This window comes from Pan troglodytes, chromosome 8 (assembly GCF_028858775.2).
Source record: "Pan troglodytes isolate AG18354 chromosome 8, NHGRI_mPanTro3-v2.0_pri, whole genome shotgun sequence".
In the NCBI taxonomy this organism is placed as follows: Eukaryota; Metazoa; Chordata; class Mammalia; order Primates; family Hominidae; genus Pan; species Pan troglodytes.
Genome location: NC_072406.2, coordinates 145,606,772 through 145,624,492, shown reverse-complemented (window position 1 = coordinate 145,624,492; position 17,721 = coordinate 145,606,772). Strand labels below are relative to the sequence as shown.

At 61.7% G+C, this 17,721-nt stretch overlaps 2 protein-coding genes across 12 annotated transcripts in view; one reads left to right on the top strand and one right to left on the bottom strand.

Moving 5' to 3' along the window:
* Positions 1 to 3,124: 3,124 nt before the first annotated feature.
* Positions 3,125 to 6,732, top strand: FUOM (fucose mutarotase). 8 transcript variants are annotated; one of them, XM_063782381.1, is made up of 6 exons: positions 3,125 to 3,239; positions 3,908 to 3,976; positions 4,150 to 4,220; positions 4,425 to 4,523; positions 5,320 to 5,426; positions 6,304 to 6,732. In XM_063782381.1, the coding sequence occupies exons 1-6, from the start codon at positions 3,155 to 3,157 to the stop codon at positions 6,644 to 6,646; spliced, it is 774 nt and encodes a 257-aa protein (XP_063638451.1). In that variant the 5' UTR covers positions 3,125 to 3,154; the 3' UTR covers positions 6,647 to 6,732. The 8 variants fall into 8 exon arrangements, with proteins under 8 accessions (XP_063638451.1, XP_063638452.1, XP_003312881.1 ...); XM_063782382.1 differs by having other exon boundaries at positions 5,353 to 5,426; positions 6,304 to 6,724; XM_003312833.5 differs by lacking the exon at positions 6,304 to 6,732 and adding an exon at positions 5,728 to 6,008 and having other exon boundaries at positions 5,353 to 5,426.
* Positions 6,733 to 8,652: 1,920 nt separating this feature from the next.
* PRAP1 (proline rich acidic protein 1) overlaps positions 8,653 to 17,721 on the bottom strand; it is a 22,845-nt gene continuing 13,776 nt past the window's right edge. The window contains exons 3-7 of one of the 4 annotated variants that reach the window (XM_024346717.3): positions 16,434 to 16,707; positions 10,992 to 11,058; positions 9,771 to 9,823; positions 9,061 to 9,197; positions 8,653 to 8,954 (exon numbers count right to left, since the gene is read on the bottom strand). In XM_024346717.3, the coding sequence (XP_024202485.1) occupies positions 8,761 to 8,954; positions 9,061 to 9,197; positions 9,771 to 9,823; positions 10,992 to 11,058; positions 16,434 to 16,441 (459 nt within the window). In that variant the 5' untranslated portion in view covers positions 16,442 to 16,707 and the 3' untranslated portion in view covers positions 8,653 to 8,760. Of the gene's footprint in view, positions 8,955 to 9,060; positions 9,198 to 9,770; positions 9,824 to 10,991; positions 11,059 to 16,433; positions 16,708 to 17,721 lie in introns of those variants that run through there. The other 3 variants (XM_054660049.2, XM_024346719.3, XM_024346720.3) reach the window with 3 other exon arrangements.

Sequence of the window (17,721 nt, the reverse complement as noted above, 5' to 3'; positions counted from 1 at the left end):
ATGAGGGGGCGGAGCTCTTTGAGTGGGATTAGTGCCCTATGAGAGGGCGGAGCTCCTCCAGTGGGATTAGTGCCCTATGAGGGGGTGGAGCTCCTCCAGTGGGATTAATGCCCTTAGGAGAGCCCTGAGGGCACTCTTTTGCCCCCCCCCACAATGTAAGTACTCTGTGGGAAGGTGCTGTCTGTAAACTAGGGTGGGCCTCATCACACGCCGAACCTGCCTGGAGCCGTGGCCTCCAGAACTGTGGAAAGTCAGTGTTTATCAGCCTCCCAGACCATGCCACTGCATCACAGCAGCCCAAGCTAAGGCACATACTGTCCAGAAGGTTTGTGCCTGTTGTGGCATGTTTCACCATTTGATTTTCTCACTAAATGACGGTCCTATAAAATTCTTTTTAGTGGCCCTGACGTTTCATACTATGGACATGTCATCATGCCCATGGTTCTAGCTATTTCCCCCAGGGAAGCCCACCTGCCCCCAGCTCAGTGCAGACGCCAGAGAGCGTTTGCAGGTGTCTCCTCCACTTGGCCCCGCAGCTCGGTGTGCGTAGGTGGTCTAGATTGTGGTCATGGCCTTGGGTTGGGTGGGCAGAGTGTGTGAGCCCCCACCGCTGAGGACTTGGGCTGAATACCAAGGACAGGTTCACCTGCATCAAGAAAGAAGAACAGTAACCTTTGCTGAGTTCTGGCTCCCTGAACGCTGCAGGTGCCATGCCCACGTGTCCAGTTACATGTATACACAAAGGGGGCACACGCATGCTCTGTGACCGCTCACCTCGCAGGCATTGGCTCTGCACTCCCACCCACCCCATCTGTCCTCCTGTGTGCCGTGATTGGAGTCCACTAGTTCAGGGCCGGCTTCAGGGTGGAGCAGGTTTATCTCGCCTCTGCCAGGGCAGGTGGGAGTTCTCATGCAGTTGGCCTTAAAACAGGCGGGAGATGTTCTTTTCAGATAAGCCTCAGATAAGCCTTGGGATCTGGGACTGTTTGACAAATACTGAAATAGGTACAAAGGGAGTTTGATTCAGGTCCAACAGGGCATAACAGGCTCTTCCCTTGGGGTAGGGAACCTGGAACCTGCTCACTTACTGGAGTGGAGCACGTGGAATCTGTGTGGGTCATGAACCACTGGCCCTGGAGCCTGGAGTAAATATGCAGAGATAGATAGGCACCAAATGTTCAAGTATGCAAGGGAGGAAGCCTGAACATTGAGAAAATCCACTCCGTTTAATTTTTCATGTGCACTGGGGTCAGCCTCCATAATCTGATTTCAAGCAATGGAACCCCAGAGATCCGTAGGGCCGGCTGCAGCCTCACGTTCATACCTGTGTCAGCCACACTTGGCTGGAAGCCAAGAAAGGGCCCAGCATGGAAGCCGCATCTCAGAGGGCTGCGTCTAGTTATCTGGTTCCAGAGCTTGGCAGGGACAGACACCCAACCCTTAGGCTGGGGAATGGACTTTGTCTTCATGCTGGCCCCAGGGAGCCTGGAGGGAGGGGTGCCACTGTCCGGGGCAGGGGAACCCCAGACTCAGAGTGAGGCTTCCACTCACTCCTGAGCTAGTTGACCTCTGGCCCCATTATTGTTTGGGGTTTGATTAGGTGTTTTTTGTTTGTTGGTTTTGGTTTTTTTTGAGACGGAGTCACTCTCTGTCACCCAGGCTGGAGAGCAGTGGAGTGATCTCGGCTCACTGCACCCTCTGCCTCCCGGGTTCAAGCGATTCTCGTGCCTCAGCCTCCCAAGTAGCTGGGATTACAGGCGCCAGTCACCATGCCTGGCTAATTTTTGTATATTTTGAAGAGACGGGGTTTCACCATGTTGGCCAGGCTGGTCTCCAACCCCTGACCTCAAGTGATCCGCCCGCCTCGGCCTCCCAAAGTGCTGGGATTACAGGTGTGAGCCACCGCGCCCGGCATGATTTGGTTTTGAAGCTGAAAACTTTCTTGCCCATCTCTATAAAATCCTCTTGCCCTTGTATATTTGGGTAAATGGTGACTCTCCACTTACAAGTTGGAGTAGAAACTGCCCAGGTACAGCTCTGAAACCCGGTGGCCTCGGTGCAAAGCCACCCCTCATTGGCAGGCCCTGGGCAGCCCCGGTCTTCTCTCTGCCCGAGTGGCCGGCCCAGGGCCAGCTGTTCAGGTGCTGCTGGGTGCCAGCCTGGGTGGCCCCACCAGGCTTTTCCGACGCAGCCCAGGCCACTTCCCATGGGGACAGGCTCCCAGGGCCAAGCAGTTCAACATGGAGACGTCTGTTTCCTCCGGGTTTTCTGACGCGGCTTTGTCATTTTTCACATACAGATTGATTTTCAGAACTTTTTAGCAGCCGCCAGGCCTCGGAGCATTTGTGTCACCTCAGGGCTGAGGGCCAGGGCCACAGTGCTAGCCCCACAGCTGGTGTCCAGCTGGGAATCATGTGGAAGAAGGTGGCTCCGCGGAGGGAGGGCCTGGCCAGCCTGAGCTCAGCCAAAGGTCAGGATGCCGCCATCCTGGGCAGGGGGTTGCAGGCTGCTGACACCGGGGGATGATGGAGGACCCTTAGGTGTCCTGGCACTTCGCAGCTGAGCCTGGAAGCTGGGCCTGGCTACCCTCCTGGACTCCCCCCAAGGGGGTCCGAAGTCCCGGCTCCCGTGTCCCTTGCTCCCGGTCCCTCAGGAGCGTGGGCTGAAGGCCTGGGTCCAGCTACCCACCATGGTGACCCCAGGGACCTGGTGCGCTCCGGGCATTCTGCCAGGCCTAAGGGCAGCACGAAGTGGTCAGAGGGCAGAGACCCTCATGAGGGGAGGCCGTGGCGGTTGAACCCCTTCGGCCTGAGGGAGCTCGGGGTGGGAGGCTCGGGTAGGGACACTGGGGAGCCCCGGGCCACAACGCAAGGGCACCCGAGTCTCGGACATGGCGAGGAGCCCGTGGGCTGGCTGGGTGTTGTCCCCACGCCACGACTCAGCCCGCGCGTCCCCAGTTCCTGGGGCTCCCCGCCCTTCCTTGAGCCGCAAGCGGACCCCAGCCCGCCGAACCCTAGGCCCGGCCCGTCCCCAAGCCCCGCCCTCCCATAAAGCCCCGCCCTCCCCGTAGGGCCCCGCCTCTGCCCCTAAGCCCCGCCCTCCCCGTAAGGCCCCGCCCCGGCCCCCAAGCCCCGCCTGCCCCGTCTGCCGGGCCATGGTGGCGCTGAAGGGTGTCCCCGCACTGCTGTCCCCCGAGCTGCTCTACGCGCTGGCGCGGATGGGGCACGGGGACGAGATCGGTGAGCGCAGCGGGCCGGGGCCTCGGGGAGCACCCCGGGACAGGCAGGAGGGCGAGGCTTGCGCGGGGACCCCCGGGCCGGGAGGGGCCGGGTCCTGGGGTGGGGGCGTTGCTCGGGCCTCCCTGGCTTCCGGGCAGGAAGCCCCCTCCCCCGCATTCTTTAGGGAACTGAGACCTCGTGGGGCTCTGGGCGGAGCCGGCCCGAGCATCTCCCGGAGTCCCTCCCCAGACGGCCCGAGAGCCCTCGCGTCTGGGCTGCCCCCGAGGGTTCGGCGCTTTTTCTTCTCCTGGGGCCTGGGGTCCCGGGGCAGGGGTTGGGTGGCCGGGGGCCTGGTCCGGGCATCGCGGGCAGCCGCGCGTCCTCTGGCCCCTGGGGAGGCGGCCGGGTCCGGGTCGGCCCCCTGGCCTGGTCAGCACCCGACAGCCTCGCGGGCAGCTGTTGACGCCTCTCTGCCTCCCAGGCAGGGACCTTGCCCTCCCCACCTCCCCGCGTGGCTTCCAGCCCTGCAGATCTGACTGCGGCCGGTCGGCGGTGGGGGCGCCCAACTGGCTGACCTGAGACCTCTCGTGACCCACGACCTGCCGCCATGACTGGGTGGGAGGACGGGCGGCGCCGACCCCGAGGGCAGGGATAGGTGCTGACCACGGGCTGTCCTCCCGGCTGTTTAGTTCTTGCGGACTTGAACTTCCCGGCCTCCTCCATCTGCCAGTGTGGGCCCATGGAGATCCGTGCAGACGGTGAGCGAGCCCCAGGTCCCCCAGGGCAGGACAGGCGGGTGAGCAGTGCTCCTGGCTCTGAAGCTCCTCTGTGGCCTGCCGTGGCCCCAAGTCCATGCTTGCAGTGTGAAGGGTGCAGACAGGCAGGCGGGCAGGCGGGCTGGAGACTGAGTGCTGCCTCCTCTGCCCTCCAGGCCTGGGCATCCCGCAGCTCCTGGAGGCCGTGCTGAAGCTGCTGCCCCTGGACACCTATGTGGAGAGTCCGGTGAGGGCTGAGTCGCCCCTGCACCCTGCTGCTCCGTGCCTCGGTTTCCCCTTTTGCGGTCTTCATAGGGCCCACCTGCCTTGGAGTGGGGGGAAGCCATGTGTCCCCAAAGGGGCCCTGACCCTCACCAGGGGAGTCCCGAATGGTCACCTGACCAGGAAGGCTGGCAGTGCCCAGGGCCCCAGAGCTGACCCCTCCCTCTAGGCTGCAGTCATGGAGCTGGTGCCCAGCGACAAGGAGAGGGGCCTGCAGACCCCAGTGTGGACGGAGTACGAGTCCATCCTACGCAGGGCCGGCTGTGCGGTAAGCCTGCAGCCCCAGCTGTGGGGAAAAAGCCAGGGACCTTCTGTCTCCTGGAAGCTCAGGAGGAGCCAAAGACAGAGGGTCCCAAGCTCTGTCCTCAAGCGGTCTCCCACCCATCACCCTGAGAACCCCGGACCACTGGCACTCCTTCACCAGCCGGGTGGAAGAGGTGCACCTGGGCAGTGTGGCCCCTCCTCCTCTGCCCCCGAGCTTTCCACCTGCCCTGCCCCGCCCAGGATCCTGACCTGCCAGGTGGGTTGTCACCCACCACAGCCTGTGAGTGGAGCCTGGGGGACTCAGGATGCCTGGCCTCCACCTCCTCAATCTCCCCTGGAGGGGTGCCCCCTGGTCCCAGGTCTCTCGCCCCATCCTGGCTATGGTTGGTCAGAGGCTTAGCTGGGTGCTGTGTCTCACTCAGCCCTCTCCACACCTTGCCCTGCAAGGGGACAGGCCCATTTTCCTGGGCAACCCACTGGCAGGTCTTGAGCAGGGCCTCCATAAGGGGGGGCCAGGGGCTCTCGTCCTGGGCAGGGGACCCCCCCCAGGAGAGCTGGCAGGGACTCGACAGTCTACTGAGCTGTCTGGGTGGCCCCAGGCCAGGCAGAGACCCAAGCATGGCAGGTTCCTCGTCCACCATGTCCTGGGACCCCCTGTCCTAGGCCTTGGGAGCCAGAGGCTGAGTGACCGTGGGGCCCTTGCAGGGGGAGAGCCCAAGAAATGGAACCCCACTTCCTGGTGCCCTCCCTGCTTTGGGCCCTGGGGAGTCCAGGGCTGGCCCATGAGGGTTTCTTGGCAGGGTTCCCTCCAACCCTGCCATTTTGTCTTCCAGAGAGCCCTGGCAAAGATAGAGAGGTTTGAGTTTTATGAACGGGCTAAGAAGGCTTTTGCTGTTGTGGCAACGGGGTGAGTTCCAGCTGGCTCAGACCTGCCCCATCCCCACCGGGGCCTCAGGAGCTGCCCCCATCCCCACCGGGGGGCCTCAGGAGCTGCCCCTACCCTCTTCTCAGCTTCTGCCTTGCTGAGGCTAGACGTCCCACAGAGTGGAGAGACCAGGGAGGAATTTCGGGGGGGCAGGGCCCCCATTTGCCTGAGCATCAAGTGGGTGAAGGTGGACACGGTCTGCTCTGTCCCCCAGATGCTGAAGCAGGGTCTCGGCACCCTGGCCCTGCAGCCCAGCTCAGTGCTGGGCTTGGCTCCTCTGCAGGGAGATGGCCCTCTACGGAAACCTCATCCTCAAGAAGGGGGTGCTTGCACTCAACCCCCTGCTGTAGGCCTGGTGAAGACCACCTGGGCCGGAAGAGGAATTGGGGGCACCCTGAGCTCCAGTACCACCACTCACAACAGGCCTCCCAGTGGCAGCTCCCAGACCTGGGCCCTGGCCAGGGCTCTAGGGGGCCGGCAGTCTTGGGGTGGGCCCTGCCTATTGGGACGAGTGTCCCTGATTTGTGAAAACGATGGAAAAACGTAGTCACTGGTCAACGTTCAGTCTCAAGGTTCCAATTCCAGCTCTGTTCTCACTCAGGCTTGTTTGGTGCTGAGCTCAAGGGAGGCTGCTGGCTCCAGAGCGGCCCCCACATACCCTTGACGAACCTTGAGTGGGAAATCAGGCCTGGGGCCCTGGGGACTGGGCGGGGTGCCTGGCGCCCTGGGGACACCAAGGGCTGGAGTGGGGGCAGTGGCTGCCCTGGAGGCCTTGAGAGGGGTGGGGACTTCTGCCATAGCCCCTGGGCTGTGGACACCAAGGGGGTTCTTCACCGGGGTCCATTCCTTCCACCCGCAGGAGGGCAGGTGGCAGGGGCTGGCCTGGACGCTTCGGGAGGAACTGTCGGCTGGAGAGGCCTCGGTGTGGGCCATGCCCTATGCCTGTGGCAGTAGGTGGCCTCCCGCTGAAAGCCTCACTTGCCCTGGCAGGCAGGGGAGGTAAAGGACACGAGGTCATTTGGAGCCCAGTGCCAGGCAGAGGTGGGATGCAGGGGGTTCCTGAAAGGGGGTGCCTGGGAGGCTTGCCCATGGGATGCTTGGGCCGGTCCCCAAGGATGGGGAAGAATAACCACCAGCCACTGTCCAGACCCTGGGCCTCTCCCCAGGACCCTCGTCCTGCTCCCCAGAACTTGCTGCGGTGACAGGTACAGGAAGAAGATGGGGCAGGGCTGGAGTTTGAGGGACCAAGGGCAGGATTGGGGATGACAGGGTCTTCCCCCAGGGCCTGGGGCTGGTGTCCCCGGGGCTCCAGGGGGCAAGTCCCAGGGTTCCAGACCCACACTCCGGACCACAGGAGAACCTTGGGGGTGCAGGCAAGCCCACCCCGGCTGAGATGTGGCTCCAAATCTGGGGAAGGGACCCTGTCTGGGCTTGGCTGCAGACTTTGGGGTCCTGTCCGCCTGCTGCTCCCAGATGGCAGCCAAGGCTTTCTCTGTGCTCACTAGTGGTCAGCCTTGGCCCCAGGGGCCTCACACTTGCCTGGCCAATCACTGCTCATCTCCAGACCCGATGGCCGCGTCGTGGCCTGACATCAGCGGTGTACGAGCTGGTTGCACACACCCTCGCCCATCCCCAGGCTCAGCCCCACAGATGAGCCTCTGGGGTTAGTGTGCCCTCTCTAGCATGTTATATAAATGAAGCCATATATGAGCAAACTAAGTAAAATCATGAGAAAAAACAAAGTAATGGGCAAAACAAAATAAAATCAAGATAGTTTTAAAAAAAAAAAAAGCCACAAACACCAGCTTGGGCTGCCTAGGGCAAGACCCTCCTGCAACTCAGAGATCCAGGGTCTTCTACCTGCCTGGGGCTCAGGGAGTGGGGAAGGAGTTGCCCAAATCTCAGCCCTGAGCGTGTTGATCCCTCAATGCCCTCCTACCCCATGTTCTTATCAGGATGACAGGGGAGGCTGCCAAGGGGGAAGCTGGCAGCCCATCTCTGGCCCTTTTAGGACAGAACCTCAAAGGTCACTGGCCTCTCCAGCTCATCCATAAGCCAGGGTAACAGCTCTTACATTGTGGGACACTGTGGGGCACCCTTGGGCAGTTACTCTCAGCCGTTGGTGTCCTGGGAGAGTGGGGATTTGCTGGCGGTGCAAGGAGCTCTTCCACACCTGGGCAAACCCTCAGCCCCCTGAGTGGCCACACAAGGGCTGAACATGGCAGGATGAGGGATGGGTGGCCTCTCTCCCTTGCTCCGTTCTGTCTTAGCTGCTGGAGCTGGCAAATGTGTGTGGCTCAGCCCTGGGCTTGGCACCAGGTGCTTCTCTCTCACCGTAGGGACGAGACTGCCACGCAGGAACCCCGCCCACATTTGCATGTGCCCAGGACACATGCAGTGTGTGAGTGACTCCAGCAGCCTGGACCTGCGCTGCAGCATTGGGCCTGCTGGGCCAGGAGGGCAGGATGGGCACCCAGAGTGGGAGCTGCACAGAACGTCAGGAGGGCAGAAAGGCCATGTCCTGGGCCTGGGTCTGCCCCCCCTCCCCTGAGACCTGTGCACTCTCTACCTGAGCACATGCACGTCCATTCAGCTGGGCCCTGAGCCCCAGGCACTCGGCCACCGTCCTCCCCGACCCTGTCTCAGGCTCCTGCTGTAGGGAGCCCAGGGTGGGTTCTGTTTCTCAGCTGAGACTGGTCCCAGGGTGCCCTCTGGTCCCATCCCCTAACTGCTGCCACACGCCTCACCATCCTGGTATACAAGGAGGAGGGCCTGTGGGTAGTGCAACCTTCTGGGAGCCAAGGGTCACCTGGGCCTTGTGCAGCCCTTGATTCTCCTAGGCAGGGCAGGCTGGGCCCCGGTCACTGGTCTTCCGGGGCATGTGGCCTCCCACCTGTTTGCAGGGGTTGATTGATTGATTGATTGATCGATTGAGATGGAGTCTTGCTCTGTCGCCCAGCCTGGAGTGCAATGGCGCGATCTCAGCTCAATGCAACCTCCGCCTCCCAGATTCAAGCGATTCTCCTGCCTCAGCCTCTCAAGTAGCTGGGATTACAGGCACCTGGCACCACACCTGGCTAATTTTTTGTATTTTTAGTAGAGACAGGGTTTCACCATGTTGCCCAGGCTGGTCTGGAACTCCTGATTTCAGGTGATCCGCCTGCCTCGGCCTCTAAAAGTGCTGGGATTACAGACGTGAGCCACCGCGCCCGGCCTGCTGGGGTTTATTTGTCTAGCTGGGGCAGGGTAGGGAGGGTCCCAGTCCCAACAGCCTGGGCCTTGGGACAGGGCGGGGGCAGTGATGGCCCCTGGAGCCCTACTGGGGGTGGTAGATGTGGTCTCGGTCTTCCTCCGGTCCCAGCAGCACCTGGTGATTTGGCATCACCCACAACCGGGGCCTCTCCTCGCCCCGGTCCTCCTCAGGCGGAGGGTGGTACAGGCTGTCATGGTCGGGCTCGGGACTCAGGACACGGCCCAGGGTGTCCTCGGTCTCCACCCAGGCCTTGGTGCCTAGGGACAAGCACATGAAGGTATAGTCTCAGTTTCTTTCCCGAGACCCTCGGTCTGTCCAAGTCAACCCCACGAGCGGACTCTGCTGCTGTGACCTTGTGCCCACCTGGAAGGATGGGGCCCCTGCCCTGACCTCGTGGCTTCTCCTCGGTGGTCAAGACTTTCGGCTTCTGGACAGGGAACAGCACCACCAGCTGGTCGTCCTTCTCCGGAGGCTCCACCACACGGGTGCCCCAGGCCCTGCTGGCACAGTTTGGTCAGGTCCACATGCAGGTGGGGGAGGTGGACAGAACCCCCCGCAGGAGGGTGCCCACCATCCCAGGGCAGCCACTCCAGCCCCACCACCAGCAGCCCCAGGACAAGCCTCTCTCTCAAGAGCCACAGAGATGAGTGGCCCCCAGTGCTCCCGGCCAGGCTTCCACACCATGTCCCTGGGCGGCTGCGTGGGGGGCAGTGGTCAGAGCCTTGGTTGAGCAGCGTCCCAAGGGCAAGGATGTGGGGAAACCTCAGGATCCAAGACTGAGCCGCCACAGCTACAGCCACCAGCCGTGGAGCACAAGCTGCCCTGGAGGCTGTGGGGAAGCTGAGTAGGGAGACGCCGTGGAGCCCCAAGCCCTCCGGCTGTGCTCTCTTCTCCCTGCATGGGGCGCTGTTGACAGATCCCCATGAGGCTGGAGTGCCCCCTCCATCTGAAAGCTGCTGGACAGGGCTCCTCTCTGCATCTGCCCCGTGCTCTCCAGGTTCAGGAAGGGCCCAGCAGAATGGGCTGTAGCTTCAGGGAATGGGTGGTGGGGAGGTGGGGTTGGGGGGACTTACTTCTCTGGGTCCTGCTCTGAGGGCCGGTGTTTGACTTGCATCTTGATAGGGACCTGGGGGAGAGTCACAGGTGTGGGCTGGGCCACAGTCCACGCGGGTGGAGGACTCCTGGGGAGAGGTTGCTCCGAGGCCCACCTGGGGCTGCAGGGGGTGGAGGTGGCTGCAGGGGGTGGAGGTGGCTGCAGGGGGTGGAGGTGGCTGCAGGGGATGGAGGTGGCTGCAGGGGGTGGGGGCAGGGCCAGCTCAGCACAGCTCGAGCGTCTCTAGTGGGCGAGCCACTCTCGGGTGTTGGGATTGCAAGCCGGGAGTGAGGTTGCCGGCCTGTGCCCAGATGACCAGCTGGCCTGGAATTCTGGCCGGGTCTGGGGCAGCACAGGACTGGGATGTAACCTGGCACCGTATCCCTGACCTAGCACTCCCAACCCCGGCCGTCAATGCACTGGCTGTTTTCTGCAGTGACTGGTTGGGGCTGTGTCTGCACCACACCTTCCTGGCTGGTGCCGAGAGAAGGCAGTCAGCCGCTCTGAGCCCAGCTAACCTTAGTTGTCAGCTGCTCTGAGCCCAGCCATCCTGAGTGGGGCAAAGGACAGACAGGAGAGCAAAGCAGGTGACCCCAGGGGAGGACCAGTGGCTCCAGGGGAGGACCAGCACCGTGGGGGGCTGCGTCTCCCATGCTCCTGCGTCTCCAGTCAAGGAAGGCGTGGGCCTCCTTCCTCCCGATCCATCCCAGGTGTGCAAGACTGTGTGGCCTTGACATGGGCCAGGGAACAGGGCCAGTCCCCAGGCATAGTCCCGGCTGAGGACACCACTGTCAGCACAGACAGTGCAGCTGAGCCACTAGCACATGGAGTCACCTCTGGTCTTCAAGGCCCAGGTGAGTATCAAGGGGTGTCATCCGGGCCCTCCTCCACCTGGGTCACGTGGGTTCATCTGGGATCACCTGTTCCACTTGGGACCACGTGGGTGTCATCCGGGCCCACCTCCTCCACCTAGGACCACCTGGGTGTCTTGAGGCCTGTGCATCTGACCCCAGGGAAGGGAAGCCTGCCCCCTCCTCATGCCTGCACAGGCATCAAGAGTCATGAGCATACCCACGCCTCTCTCCCCTAAGCCAGCTTGGGGTTTGAAGCCAGAAGAGGGGCCCTTTGTCCACATCCCCTGCTGTAGGGGCAGAAGGTGACAACTGGAGTTGCTGCCCAGATGGGAGGGGCTCACACCTACCTTGGGTGCTGGGGCCGCACCTGCCTCCCACAGCAGCACAGCCACCAGGCTGGTGACCAGGAGGAGCCTGAGGGGGTGCCAGAGAGGGAAGTGTGAGGTAGGGGAAGGGGCCCCCCCTGAACTCCAGGCAGCACCCCGATGGGCAGCTGGGAGGCCTGGGCTGGGTTCCTCCTTGGGAGCGCAGGTAGTTTTACTGGACTCTGCTCACATGGGCCAAGACGCGCAGGCACAGAACAGGGAGAAGCCCCAGGCCCACCTGCCTCCCGCCCCCCTCAGGCCAGAGCCCACAGCCCCAGCCCCAGACTCTGCTCCTCACAGTCTGGGCGGACCCCACTGTGGCAGGCACTGGTGGTTGGCTCGGAAACTCCAGAGGTTCTGCCATGCCTCTGTGCCGCCCTCCACGTGGGGAAACACATGAACACACTTGCACACGGGTGTGGGTATGGGTGGGTATGGAGCAGCGGGGGCCCACAGCCCCACGCCCACAGAGCCCCGAGGCTGCACGCTGCTGCAGGCAGGGCACCTGCTGTGTCCCAGAGCTGCGGGGCCACGGCTGGGGGGCTCAGGGGTGAATGGCAGCACCATTAGGCAGGCAGGCAGGGTGTCAGGTCAGTTTGGACACGGGATGTGTGTGTTTGTGTATGTGGTGGGGGGTGTGCATATGTTGTCTGTGCACGTGTGTTTTGTGGGTGTGGACCATGTGCATGGTGGGTGTGCATGTATGCTGTGGGTGGTGTCGTGTTCAGGTGTGTGTGCACTGTGTGCTTGAGTGTGTGTGGTGCATGTGTATGTTGTGTGTGGTGCGGAGTGTGTGAGTTTGGGGGTGCGTGTGCTGTGTGTGTATGTTATGTGTGTGTGTGTGTGGTGGATGTGTGTGTATGTTGTGTGTGGTGTGGAGTGTGTGGGCTTGGGTGTGTGTGTGTGCTGTGTGTGCGTGTATATGTTGGATGTGTATGTATGTTGTGTGTGGGGTGGAGTGTAAGGGTTTGGGGGTGGGTGTGTGTGTGCATGCATGTGTGTGGTGTAGTGTAAGGGTTTGGGAGTGTGTGTGCACGTGCGCGTGTGGTGTGGTGTAGAGTGTGAGGGTTTGGGAGTGTGTGAGTGTGTGCACGTGTGTGGTGTAGAGTGTGAGGGTTTGGGAGTGTGTGTGCGTGTGGGCGCGTGTGGTGTGGTGTAGAGTGTGAGGGTTTGGGTGTGTGTGCGTGCGCGTGTGGTGTGGTGTAGAGTGAGGGTTTGGGTGTGTGTGCACACGCGCATGTGGTGTGGTGTAAGGGTTTGGGAGTGTGTGTGCACGCGCGTGTGTGGTGTGGTGTAGAGTGTGAGGGTTTGGGAGTGTGTGAGTGTGCGCGCATGTGGTGTGTAGAGTGTGAGGGTTTGGGTGTGTGTGCGCGCGCGTGTGGTGTGGTGTAGAGTGTGAGGGTTTGGGAGTGTGCGTGTGCGTGTGGTGTGTAGAGTGTGAGGGTTTGGGAGTGTGTGACTGCGCGTGTGGTGGTGTGTGGAGTGTGAGGGTTTGGGAGTGTGTGAGTGTGTGCGCGTGTGGTGTGTAGAGTGTGAGGGTTTGGGAGTGTGTGAGTGTGCGCGCATGTGGTGTGTAGAGTGTGAGGGTTTGGGTGTGTGTGCGCGCTCGCGTGTGGTGTGGTGTAGAGTGTGAGGGTTTGGGAGTGTGTCTGCGTGCGCGTGTGGTGTGGTGTAGAGTGTGAGGGTTTGGGAGTGTGTGAGTGCGCGTGTGGTGGTGTGTAGAGTGTGAGAGTTTGGGAGTGAGTGTGCACGCGTGTGGTGTGTAGAGTGTGAGGGTTTGGGAGTGTGTGTGCGCGCGCGTGTGGTGTGTAGTGAGGGTTTGGGAGTGTGTGTGCATGCGTGTGTGGTGTGGTGTAGAGTGTGAGGGTTTGGGAGTGTGTGTGTGCATGCATGTGTGGTGTGGTGTAGAGTGTGAGGGTTTGGGAGTGTGTGAGTGTGTGCGCGTGGTGTGTAGAGTGTGAGGGTTTGGGAGTGTGTGTGCGGGCGCATGTGGTGTGGTGTAGAGTGTGAGGGTTTGGGAGTGTGTGTGCGTGCGAGCATGTGGTGTGGTGTAGAGTGTGAGGGTTTGGGAGTGTGTGTGTGTGCGGGCATGTGGTGTGGAGTGTGAGGGTTTGGGAGTGTGAGTGTGCGTGCTTGTGGTGTGTAGAGTGTGAGGGTTTGGGAGTGTGTGCGCGCACGTGTGGTGTGTAGAGTGAAGGTTTCGGAGTGTGTGTGCGTGCGCGTGTGGTGGTGTGTAGAGTGTGAGGGTTTGGGAGTGTCTGTGCACGCGCGTGTGGTGTGGCGTAGAGTGTGAGGGTTTGGGAGTGTGTGTGCGCGCACGCGCGTGTGGTGTGGCGTAGAGTGTGAGGGTTTGGGAGTGTGTGTGCGCGCACGCGCGTGTGGTGTGGCGTAGAGTGTGAGGGTTTGGGAGTGTGTGTGCGCGCACGCGCGTGTGGTGTGGCGTAGAGTGTGAGGGTTTGGGAGTGTGTGTGCGCGCACGCGCGTGTGGTGTGGCGTAGAGTGTGAGGGTTTGGGAGTGTGTGTGCGCGCACGCGCGTGTGGTGTGGCGTAGAGTGTGAGGGTTTGGGAGTGTGTGTGCGCGCACGCGCGTGTGGTGTGGCGTAGAGTGTGAGGGTTTGGGAGTGTGTGTGCGCGCACGCGCGTGTGGTGTGGCGTAGAGTGTGAGGGTTTGGGAGTGTGTGTGCGCGCACGCGCGTGTGGTGTGGCGTAGAGTGTGAGGGTTTGGGAGTGTGTGTGCGCGCACGCGCGTGTGGTGTGGCGTAGAGTGTGAGGGTTTGGGAGTGTGTGTGCGCGCACGCGCGTGTGGTGTGGCGTAGAGTGTGAGGGTTTGGGAGTGTGTGTGCGCGCACGCGCGTGTGGTGTGGCGTAGAGTGTGAGGGTTTGGGAGTGTGTGTGCGCGCACGCGCGTGTGGTGTGGCGTAGAGTGTGAGGGTTTGGGAGTGTGTGTGCGCGCACGCGCGTGTGGTGTGGCGTAGAGTGTGAGGGTTTGGGAGTGTGTGTGCGCGCACGCGCGTGTGGTGTGGCGTAGAGTGTGAGGGTTTGGGAGTGTGTGTGCGCGCACGCGCGTGTGGTGTGGCGTAGAGTGTGAGGGTTTGGGAGTGTGTGTGCGCGCACGCGCGTGTGGTGTGGCGTAGAGTGTGAGGGTTTGGGAGTGTGTGCGCGCACGCGCGTGTGGTGTGGCGTAGAGTGTGAGGGTTTGGGAGTGTGTGTGCGCGCACGCGCGTGTGGTGTGGCGTAGAGTGTGAGGGTTTGGGAGTGTGTGTGCGCGCACGCGCGTGTGGTGTGGCGTAGAGTGTGAGGGTTTGGGAGTGTGTGTGCGCGCACGCGCGTGTGGTGTGGCGTAGAGTGTGAGGGTTTGGGAGTGTGTGTGCGCGCACGCGCGTGTGGTGTGGCGTAGAGTGTGAGGGTTTGGGAGTGTGTGTGCGCGCACGCGCGTGTGGTGTGGCGTAGAGTGTGAGGGTTTGGGAGTGTGTGTGCGCGCACGCGCGTGTGGTGTGGCGTAGAGTGTGAGGGTTTGGGAGTGTGTGTGCGCGCACGCGCGTGTGGTGTGGCGTAGAGTGTGAGGGTTTGGGAGTGTGTGTGTGCGCACGCGCGTGTGGTGTGGCGTAGAGTGAGGGTTTGGGAGTGTGTGTGTGTGCACGCGTGTGTGGTGTGGTGTAGAGTGTGAGGGTTTGGGAGTGTGTGTGTGTGCACGCGTGTGTGGTGTGGTGTAGAGTGTGAGGGTTTGGGAGTGTGTGTGTGTGCACGCGTGTGTGGTGTGGTGCAGACTTGTCTCTTCAGGGCCCTGCGGGGGAGGCTTGCGTCTGTCAGGGTGGGGTGGTCTTGGGGTGGGGCGGGGCTCTGGGTCTGCACAGGGCTCAGCAGGGCTGCAATCAAGGGTGACTGGGGCAGGCGCGGTGGTTCACACCCATAATCCCAGCACTTTGGGAGGCTGAGGTGGGCAGATCACCTGAGGTCAGGAGTTTGAGACCAGCCTGGCCAACATGGCAAAACTCCGTCTCTACTAAAAATATGAAACTGCCTGGGCACGGTGACTCACGCCTGTAATCCCAGCACTTTGGGAGGCTGAGGGAACAGATCACTTGAGGTTAGGCATTCGAAACCAGCCTGGCCAATATGGTGAAACCTTGTCTCTACTAAAAATACGAAAAAAAAAAAAAAATTAGCCAGGCGTGGTGGCAGGTGCCTGTAATCCCAGCTACTTGGGAGGCTGAGGCAGGAGAATCGCTTGAACCTGGGAGGTGGAGGTTGCAAGAGCCAAGATGGCGCCACTGCAGTCCCTCCAGCCTGGGTGACAAAGCGAGACACTCTGTCTCAAAAAAAAAAACAAAACGAAAAAAAACTTAGCTGGGGGTGGCGGCACACACCTGTAATCGCAGCTACTCCTGCTGAGGCAGAAGAATCAGTGTCTGGGACACCCTGCAAGCCTGGATTGCAGCTCCACAGGGACCTTTGCCCGTTCTCTGGGTGACTCAGCCATGGTGAGAGGTCAAAGGGCAGGGGGGATGCCCCGGACAGCCCGGGGCCAGGGCCTGGTCTGGTCTGGTTCGGGGGCCCTGCTTCTCCTCAGGACCCCCAGCTGGTTCTGATGCTGGGCAGGGGCTCTTGTCCGGGCACTGGACCCCACTCCCACTGCCGTGCTGCCTGGGCCACCCCTGGTGCCCACCCCCCATGACACACAGCCTGGGGGCCTGGGATTCAGGTCACGGTAGCCCCTAGAAAGGTGGTCGGTGGTGACTGCCAAGCAGCCTGGCTGTGGGATCCCTGTGGGTCCCCTCTCCAGGCAAACGGCTCTGGGCACCAAAGGGTCCCCAAGCCACCCAGAAGCCACCTCTCTACAAGGGAGAAACACCAGGAGAGGAGGGGCAGGGAGGGCCCTGGCTTAGAGGAGGGGGAAGAGGAGGAGGGCACCTCCACAGGAGGGGGGAGAGGGGTCCCCCACACAAGGAGGGGGAAGACAGACACCCCCACAGAAGGAAGGCAGCCTCTGATTCCAGGGTCCAGCAGGAGCCCGGGTGCTTCCCTGAGCTCCAGATCACAGCTCCCAGGGTGACACCACCTCAGGGCAGCCCCTGGCTCCTGCGCCCCAGCCCCTCCCCTCCCCCAGCCCCCTTCCTTTTGGGCAGTCACAGGCCTGCTGGTTTCAGCCTGGCACCTCCCCCTTCCTTGTTCCGGGTGGGGGTCCCTGGGTGATTCTCCACCAGGCCTGGGGAACCAAGAGGCAAGTGCACTCGGGGCCACAGAGGAGGTAGAGCCTGGTGGCAGACCCCAGACCCTCAGAGGGCCCCTCCTTCTCCCTCCCACCCGCACACTCCCCTGAACCAGGCCCCCTGGAGCGCAGGACAGCTGGGCCCCCTCTGGCTAAGGGCCAGGCCTCCAGGTTTGGGTGGGGTGGGGATTGGGGCTCAGGGATGGTGGCATTACCTCCTCATGTCTGGGGTCCGCGTCTCTGTGTAGAGAGTGCTCAGGGAGCTGCAGTGGCTGATCCCAGTATCTGGCACCCGGCCCAGCTCCTCCTGCCCAGGCCCAGGCCAATTGGGGCTTTGTTGCTGCCGCTTGGGGCGTGTCAGGACAGAGGTCGGGGCCAGGGATCCCACCCTGGGTAGCTCAGGTGACTGGCTCTGCAGCCGCCCAGCCCACTCGGGCCTGGATCTGAGCGGGGACACCCAGCTGCCTGCTCAGGGCCTGCCACACATGACTGAGGAAGAAATTTGCCTTTAAAAACTTGCTTGTTGACCGGGCGCGGTGGCTCACACCTGTAATCCCAGCACTTTGGGAGGCTGAGGCAGGTGGATTGCCTGAAGTCAGGAGATTGAGACCAGCCTGGCCAACATAGTGAAACCCCGTCTCTACTAAAAATAAAAAAAATTAAGTGGGCGTGGTGGTGGGCTCCTGTCATTCCAGCTACTCAGGAGGCTGAGGCAGGAGAATCGCTTGAACCTGGGAGGCGGAGGTTGCAGTGAGCCGAGATTGCGCCACTGCAGTCCAGCCTGGGCAACAAAGAGCGAAACTCAGTCAAAAAACAAAACAAAACAAACAACACCAAAAAAAAAAAAAACCTGCTTGTAATGAAGGCTGAACCGTGCCCACAACCAAGGCAACTTGGAAGGGTGTCGTGGGCGGCTGTCCCCAGCTCAGCTGAAGCACTTCCTTCCCCAGGTGGGTGTGACAAATCCCCCATCCAGCCCCAGCCCACCTGCCTGTCACACCTGCCCCTGCCCACCACCTGCGGCAGGGCGGGACCAGCTCAGCTCCACCACCATGGAAACCTCACCCCCAACCCCACCACCTTCCCCACCCCTTCCAGGCGCTCCCTCCAGTCCTTCCTTACTGGGCACACCAGCCTGAGGAGTCTTGCACGCTGTGTGGCCAGGGTCCGCTCCACGGGGCCCAGTGCCCTCATTGCCTTTTTTATTTTATTTTTTTTGAGACAGTCTCACTCTCTCACCCAGGCTGGAGTGCAGTGGCGCGATCTCGGCTCACTGCAACCTCCGCCTCCCGGGTTCAAGTGATTCTCCCACCTCAGCCTCCTGAGTAGCTGGGACTACAGGTGTGCACCAACACGCCCAGCTAATTTTTGTATATTTAATAGAGACGAGGTTTCGCCATGTTGCCCAGGCTGGTCTCAAACTCCTGACCTAAGTGATCCGCCTGCCTCGGGCTCCCAAAGTGCTGGGATTACAGGCGTGAGCCACTGCGCCCGGCCCTGACC

What these genes read in the sequence shown, in the direction of transcription:
- FUOM (XM_063782381.1), top strand. Translation starts at nt 3,155, where the DNA reads ATGGTGGCGCTGAAGGGTGTCCCCGCACTGCTGTCCCCCGAGCTGCTC. An exon ending in GGGGCACGGGGACGAGATCG is followed by an intron (nt 3,240 to 3,907) that starts GTGAGCGCAGCG and finishes CCGGCTGTTTAG; the next exon opens with TTCTTGCGGACTTGAACTTC. An exon ending in TTTGCTGTTGTGGCAACGGG is followed by an intron (nt 5,427 to 6,303) that starts GTGAGTTCCAGC and finishes TTCCACCCGCAG; the next exon opens with GAGGGCAGGTGGCAGGGGCT.